Genomic DNA, 8,459 nt, shown 5'->3' on the forward strand with positions numbered 1-8,459 from the left:
CCCCCTGTGGGTCCCGACCCCCACTTTGGGAATCACTGGGTTAAACAGCCGGGACTTCACGGTGCTTTGTAGCTGGCCCACAGTCACTTACAGTAAATGTAACTGTAAAGACCGCTAGAGTAAACTGTCGGATGATCGTCCGGTGGTTGCTGTAATTTTGGGAGATATCATTGGAATTGTTGTGCATAAGTTTTCCTATGATATCATACAGAGCCGTATGTATGTACTGTGTGAATTCTGTGTGTGACGTGCTTCCATTTTCTTTTCTCACAGGTGTATAAAGGATGAGACGTTTAAAGTCCACCCATCAAACCAGACTGCATTCAACTTTGAGGTTACAGCTTTCAAATTTTCTGGAAACTACGACGAGGTAATATTAACGAATACTACATCTTGCCAAACATATACCAAATTATTATCTAAATATTGTTCACACAGATGGCCAGGCTGTGGTTTGAGCATAAACTGTAAAAAATAATGGACACAAGCATCCCTGTCTGAAAGTGAAGCCAATGTGACTTAAAGCTGTGTTCTTGCTAATTTCCATGGTGGGGGGGGGGGGGGGCTTCGCATCTTCTGTGCATGTTTCCATAGAAGTCTATGAGAAAATGAGCCTACTTCTCACTGGATTTATTACCTCAGTAAATATCTTCACTGTAACGAATTTGACTGTAGATTTTACAGTAAACACCTGGCAAAAAAGTTGCCAGCAAAATCTTGTAAAATTACTGTTAGTTACTGTTAATAACTGTAAAAATAATTACAGTATAAGACAGTATTTCTTTTACAGGTTTTTGTTGTACATAAATTACAGCAATGTTTTGTTTTTTTAAAGGAAAACAATATTTTATGTAATTTGTTTACAACATTCTCTTGTATTCTATTCAAATTACAGCTATACCTGGCAACTCGAGTTGCCAGGTAATAGCTGTAAATACTTCACAATACAATATGTTTTGTAAATTGTTTTTTACAACAACATATTGTATTGTGAAATATTTACAGCTTTTTGCTGGCAACTACAGTATCCCGCAAAAAGATTAAATTTTACAATCAATACGTGTTGTAAAAAATATACAGTTAATTTAGTTTTTTACATTCGCAGCTTTGCTGATGCCTATTGTAAGTGTTTTAATAAGACCAAGCTTGCTTTTACCAAAACCATTGCATTAGATTCTCTTCAACTGTAAAAATAAACCAGATCAGAGAGTGCAACATCATGACATTTTATTATTAAAATGCAACACAGTGTAACATACTGTATGTTTTCAGAAGGAAACTTCTATTTTTCTTAGAGCTCATTATGACCATGATACAACCAACCCGATAATCGTCCGGACAGTCCGGCGAGGTTGGTGACTCAAGTCTGTTCGGTGTGCTCCGTGTTTATATTTAACTGATTCTTGGGAGCATTTCGAGGAACCATCTGTGTTACTTTTTTGTATTTGTGACGTCTCCTCTCCCCCTACCTCCCGTTGAGTAGAGAGGAGACGCAAGGGTTCATGCAGTTCCTCTCTTCTCCTGTATGTTTCTCATGTTTTTGGCTCAACACTTTTGTTGTCTTGGTTCCACTTGAAGGGTTCAGTACGATGAAGCATTCGAAATCACAAATCACATGCAAATACTTCATGAAAAAGTGCCTAACTGCTTCAACGATGCAAAATACATCCGGCTGTGCAAATCTGTAGTGGGTGTGTAGTATTGTATATGCATGCGGGGGTTATGCATAAAGATCCTTTTTTTATGTTTGCTTTGAGCCATAGTGGGGAAGGTCGGGGTAGGGTGGGCATAGAAAAGTATGCGTAACTGTAAAATGAACTTTCATCTAGGATTTCTTGTGAATGCAACAAGAAAAAAGAAACGTTATAGTTTATTCCTACCCTAATTCCCCAGTTTCCTCAATGCAGAACTACTTTTCAAAATGTATAATCAAATAGGTCTTTATTGTCATGTTTGAAAAACAACAAAACAGTTTTAACGCTCTCAGAATGAATGTAATTAGTATAAGAATATGGTTCTGCAATGATTAAAAGCATTTAGTGTAATAACTGCTAACTTACCCTTTTTATAAACTCAAAATAATTTAATTAAGGGATTACTGTAAGTACACTTAAAGCAAAATAAAATCTCTGTTACTCATAATAAACTAACTCTACACAAATAATGATCAACTGCATTCTACTACTAATTCTACAAGCACATAGTTACCTTTGAATGAATTTTAGTGTACAAGATGCTTGCTCCGGTAAACCAGATTAAAGATGTAGTAGCTCGAAAACAAAGCTGCCATCCCAGCCACGAAGTTGGGATGTGGAGGACAACCACTGACCCCCGATGCTCACATCCAAACGGTTGCTGTGAGAAATTCACCTAAACATAAAAAACAAAGAACACCAACACGAAACACACACAGCTTTAATTAACTAACCATTAATGTGCCATTAATTATATAACAACCCTGAAGACTAGTGCTTCACCTAACAACACCCAAACTGTCCCATTAGAATGCCACAGAACATTACACATTCAGGCATATTCGCATTAATGTTTTTACCTGAAAGATTCTTCAGCCATGTATGTTGATCCTGTGGCAGCGATGGCGCTCTGTTCAGGATGTTTCTCCTCCCTGTGCTAGGCTAAACATACAAAAGTTAAAAACACGCGTTATGTTGGAATATAACTTAATAACATCTGTAATAAACAGTGTTTAGGCGCCTTGAGAGTGTATAGCCCTTATACACCCACTGGCCATCATATATTGCCATGGCCGTTTTTCTTCTAAATAATAAATTGTTACAGCTATGTTTGGGTTGATTAATTTCTTACACAGATTTGATGTTAAATTTAGCCATTATTGACCACTCAAGAATTATAAAAAAGATTGTCAAGTTACCACCAAAATACCACATTGAGCCACCAAGACTTGAGATACACTGTAGAAAAGGAATTATTTTTCATTGTTGCCAAAAACGTTTGACAAGATTTAAGAATTCATCACACATTAAGAGTCACAAACAGTCTCAGTTTTCTAGTTAGACAAATTCATGCACCCCCAAGGCTGTTTGGGACCCCACTCTGCTGAAATATTAAAATACACCCTTTTATTACATGAAAATAACGTGTGGCACTGCATGAAATAAACTGCATCTGGATTATCCAAAAGTGCCAGGTCTGTTAAGGGAAGACTCATGGTGCCCACCCGTTTTCATTCGAATTTCTTTAGTTAAGAGGTCAAAGGTCCCTTAGAAAATAGCCGAGCCTTTTTTCACACAGCTATCATTAACAATGATGACGAAGTTTTTTAACGGGGCCATCCTAATGTCGGACTCTAACTTGTTCATAGAAGAGTTGTTAAAGTTAAATATCAACCGAAATTAAAGGTCTATTTCAGGGGTCGTGCAAAGTCAAACGTTATTATATTTATAATTACCTGTTAAATCGAACAATATATTAATGATGGGCTTTCGTTTCAATAAGGCAATTTTTTCTAACTACGACTTTGTATCAACGTTATAATGGCCGTCTGCAGCCGATCTGAGGCATGTGCTAATGCATACGGTTAAGCTAGCTAGCTTTTTTTTCCACTAACGTTGACTTCAGTTTGCTAGTGTAGCTATAAGGTTGAAGAAATGTACAGTCAGACAGTCAAATATAGCTAAATAACACCTGTGACGTTTGGCTAACGTTACTTACCAACGACCCGACCCGGGGCGCCTGACCGTCCGGTAGCGTTAGCTACTTCTGCTGCATGCCTGCGTGACGTTAACGTGACGTTACAACACAGACTACTACCTTAGTTAGTTAAAATAAATATAAAAAGGGTTAACCGTTAACGCTAACATTACACCCACTATACTTTCCTTAACCTTAGCATTAAACTGCTTCGCCTGGGATTGCTTGTTCAAAATTCCTTCTGAAAAGTCTCCAGCTAATGTTAGCTAGCTATAAGAACATTATTGTAGGGCCTGCACTAAACTGAAACACGGTCAACTTAGGTTATTTCAACAAGCATTAACAAGTTAAACCACAATGTAATTATGTAGGCTATTCATAATAGTATAGGCCTACTTACGTATTGTGGCTGAGTGGAGTGGCAATGTGGCTCCTCAGCAATCCGCCATCAAATGGTCTTGTGTAAGAAGGGTAGAAAATAGGCAATTTTCCATCTTTAGCGTTTAGCTTAGCACAGCACCATAAACAACATTAGCTTGGCCTCCCAAGTGCTACCCTCATCAAAAATTGAAACAACAAATATTGGCACTGAAAAATGTTGAACTGATCTATAAAACACAAACATCAACAAGTAATAAACTCACAATCTTATTATATTATTTCACTTTGACATTTCTTTGCATTGTGATGCATGATGGGGTTTTTCAATGTCCGACACTTACTGATCACCTGCCTTAACTTAGGAGTCCTAAAGGACTATTACTATTATTAATACTAGATTATAGACAATAGGTTGACATCCCCGGCGGGAGACTTTGCTACAATTAGCCACAAGTTAGCTGATGTGTGCTAAACATGGATGTATTAGGAGAACAGTGCTAACCTCTGCTAACAGCACAGCTTAGGCCTACGTTAAAAGTTAACCCTAAACCAGTCTGCTTCTATGTGATAACAAATGGCCGAGATAAACAGACTCACTCGAGATTTGGAGGTTCCAGGTGAACTTGAGGAAGACATTGCAGATATGCGGTTTTAACACATCTGTGAGCATTCCTGTGGGGGTATGGACTCTCGCCAGTAGCCTATGTAAATTACCCATAAACCACGCCCTCTTTGCCCCCTCCCATCAGGCCCCTCCTCCCTACGCCAAAACCGTGACAGAAAGTTGAAACTGAAAACCAGAGACATTGTAAAAATCTTGACAGCGTTCAAAAAAAAAAAAAAAAAAAAAAACTGTCACTGAAAAGACACAGACGTCAAGAAAAAATGTGTTGGAATTGGACAAACCTATCATAATGCCAAATTTAATTTTCAATACCACAGGTCACTGTTCTAGCTCCATAGATGGCCACAGCCATGTTGCCAAATTCGAGGCTTCAAAACGACAGTCTTCGAACCAATGGGCGACATCAAGGACGCTACGTCTGCTATTTTTACTGTTTATTTTATGGACTTAACCACTTCATTTCCTTTTACCTTTTACCTCCCAGGTGTACATCACCTGCTCCGTCATCCTGTGCGAGGCGGGGAATGCCTTTTCCAGATGTGCCCAGGGATGTGTGGCGCAGCCAGCCCGCAGACGCAAGCGATCGCTGCACAAGGAGACCGTCAGCCACTCCATTACCCAGGGTCCTTTTCGGTTTGTCGAGCAGGAAGTTCCCAATGCCGTCATGGAAGACAACAACAGGCTGATTGAAAAGAAGGACACAACGGCTGCAGGTTAATATGTGCCCGACCTACTAGATAGCAACTTACAATTACTTTAATTGTTGATTATTTTCTCGATCAACGGATCAGTTGTTGGGTCTATAAAATGTCAGAAAATTGTGAAAAATATGGATCGGTGCTTCCCAAAGAGAGAAGGTCCAGGGTATGACGTGTTTAGTTGTTTAATATCAAAATCAGTTTCCTGTTCACAATCTTGTCCTTTGTGTGTACAGTTCATATACCCGACAACACAACACATTAAAGAACACACAACAAACAGTGGTCAGGAGCCAGATCTAGACCACCAAGTTTTAAAAATACTTTTAAAATGTAAATTTCCAATCCAACACATCTAAATTTATCAGTATATTAGATTAGATTAGATTGGATAATACTTTATTCATCCCACAGTGGAGAAATTCCCTTGTTACAGCAGCATTTTCTACAATAAAAGCAAAACAAACAAACAAGTAAACAAAAAAACAAAAAAAACAGACGAACAATAGACAATGAGCAGAAGGTAGACTGGATGTAAAGTGGTGTCAAATAAAGGTTTTGTAAAGTGCGGTTGCCATAGTAAAAGAAACAAAATTGTGGTTTAAGTAAGTGATGTAAAAAATTAAATTGAATATGTAATTTATAATGTAAGTTATAATGCAAAAGTAGGTAACCATAATGTGTTTCCTGTTCCATATGTCACGGTTCCACTAGCTACCACTCTTCTGGGACGCTTTCGGCTGCGGCAAAGCCGAAAAAAAAGATAGATCAATAAGAAGATAGAAAAAGACCAAGAGGGGTTTTACACAAGTTTCCCTCAGCCCCTTCAAATGGGGGCTGGAGAGATGCCACTTCCCCTCCTGGGCACTGCCACGTGCTCTTGAGCAAGGCACCGTACCCCCCCCAATGGTTTGGCTGGCAGCCCCCCCCCACACTCTGACATCTCTCCATTAGTGCATGTACAGATCCTGCGCGTGTGTGTGTGTGTGTAGTTCAGGACTGTGTGTGATTACTAACACGCAGAGTGTGAATTGTAATTTCCCCATTGGGGGATCAATAAACAGATTAAAAATTAAATAAAAAAGTAAAAAATCAGCCTACTTTAGGTGGATTGAAATACCTTAATGGATAAATTAGCATAATAATCATGGGTCCAGTTAAAAGTAATCTTGTTTACTCACCAAATAACAAAGTATCCATTTGGAGGGAGCCCGAAAATGCAACATGTGTGAGTGTAACCTTTCCATTTAATCTGGATCTGGTCAGAAGGTTAAGCTTGCAAAACTCAATACATGAAGAATATGAAGAAATGTGTTAAAAAACAAATGTACTGGTGTCTTTCAGTGAACCCTCCACCGGCGTCTTCAGACACCAAACCAAGCGGAGGACGTCGGGACTCGGCTCCCACGGTCTCCAGTGGAGGACGCTGGGGGATCGAGCAGATCCTCAACACCGACACCAGCACCGTGGTCTTCGCCTGCGTCTTCTTTGTGGCGCTGGTGTTGATGGTTGTGCTGGTTATTTACTTCATGAGGAAGAGAAAAGCAGACGACCAAAAGTCTCTCTTAGGCTGGGACAACTAAAACACAAGTTATATTTTTGGTAATGATAGGTTCAGATTCTTAAAACAATACTCATACCTACCCAGATGTAGTGATTCTCAAACTAGGACCACGGTACTCTGCCAGGGGTCCGTGGAAGTTTTTAGTTTCTTTCATTTAAATTCTTTTTTTAAAACTCATTTTTTTCTGACCAATGGCTTCATAGCTTCAAGAATAATGTTTTTAACCCTTGTGTTGTCTTCCCGTCAACCATGAACTTGTCCTCCCAGGTCAAAATTGAAAACGAATATATTTTGGGGCTTCTCCGATGATTTTGTCGCTTTTTCTGATTTGTTTGTCACTTTTTCCAGCTTTTGGTGCTTTTTTTTTAAAAACCTGAGCTGGTTTAATAATAAGTTTTACACTTTTTCTTGGAATTCATGGTCAACAAACCTCATTTATATCAAATTACACATAGGTTTTTAGTTAAAAAAAAGCAGAAATTATGAATTATTTTGACTAATAGTGGAGATCAGAGGATGTTGAGTGGATCTCAGACGGGTAGATGTCAAAGTTTAGTCCGCATACTGTTTGGAAACCATTAAACAAAATAATTCAAATGCTATAAGATTAAATAAAACCCCCAAAAACTCAATGAAAGTAATGTTGTATGGAATCAGCCATGTTATTTTTGGGCAATTTGGTTGAAAGAAATCCATATTTCTGATACAAAACACTTTGAAACGGGTCGATTTGACCCGAGGACAACACAAGGGTTAATTTAATAGTTCATGGATTACCTCCTAATTAACAAATCTATAAATTGCACTACTCAAAAAACATCTTGAATACATGTCGAATATCTTTCTAATACACTCTAAGAAATATCTGTAAACCAACAGTTGTGTGACTGTAAATTGTCCCTTGTACGTGATTCACAGGTATTTTTCTGTTAATTTATAGTATAACAGAAAGTGTTTTGTCTTTTTTTACCATTGACGCAGTGATTTAACTGAAAAATCCTGTTTTTTATTACGGTAGAAAGTCCGGCTAATGAGCTGCCGGGACTCTTTTTGTTATTTTACGGATTTATTTCTTAGAGTGTACATTTCTATTGTGTTGTTCTTTCATGTAATTAAGACTGAATTACTGTAAATAATACACTCAAAATATTCCAAGGGACATACATGACGGGGGGGCCCCGTCTTTGGTTAAAAAAAAGATTGACAACCTCATTCATTCATCATCCCTCCTGATCATACTGGACATTGAATAGAGTCCTAACATTGTTTTTAATCAAAGAGATTAGTCCACACAATCCTCCCTCTCTGCTAAGTATAGAATATATCAAGGATGCACCACCCGGGGTTTGGATTTGGCCGAATATTGGGCTTTTTGACGGGGTTGGGTTTCTGCCAAACCTTAGAATTTTTTTCCACCTAACCCTACGTAGGTGGACCGTTGCAGTAGGCCTGTGAGAAAAGTGAAAATGGAACTTGTGAGCAGAAAAAGTGATGTTTGGCAGGACTTTCAGTCAAAAGA

General features: G+C 38.5%; 1 protein-coding gene across 1 annotated transcript in view; it reads left to right on the forward strand.

The window, feature by feature from the left end:
• Positions 1 to 7,781, forward strand: part of LOC116685777 (uncharacterized) — a 26,234-nt gene extending 18,453 nt beyond the window's left edge. Inside the window, exons 11-13 of the mRNA XM_032510707.1 lie at positions 274 to 370; positions 5,163 to 5,391; positions 6,721 to 7,781. Coding sequence (XP_032366598.1) covers positions 274 to 370; positions 5,163 to 5,391; positions 6,721 to 6,959 — 565 coding nt within the window. The 3' untranslated portion in view covers positions 6,960 to 7,781. The remainder of the gene's footprint in view (positions 1 to 273; positions 371 to 5,162; positions 5,392 to 6,720) is intronic.
• Positions 7,782 to 8,459: the final 678 nt, after the last annotated feature.

The sequence above is a fragment of the Etheostoma spectabile genome, unplaced genomic scaffold, assembly GCF_008692095.1.
Source record: "Etheostoma spectabile isolate EspeVRDwgs_2016 unplaced genomic scaffold, UIUC_Espe_1.0 scaffold270, whole genome shotgun sequence".
In the NCBI taxonomy this organism is placed as follows: domain Eukaryota; kingdom Metazoa; phylum Chordata; class Actinopteri; order Perciformes; family Percidae; genus Etheostoma; species Etheostoma spectabile.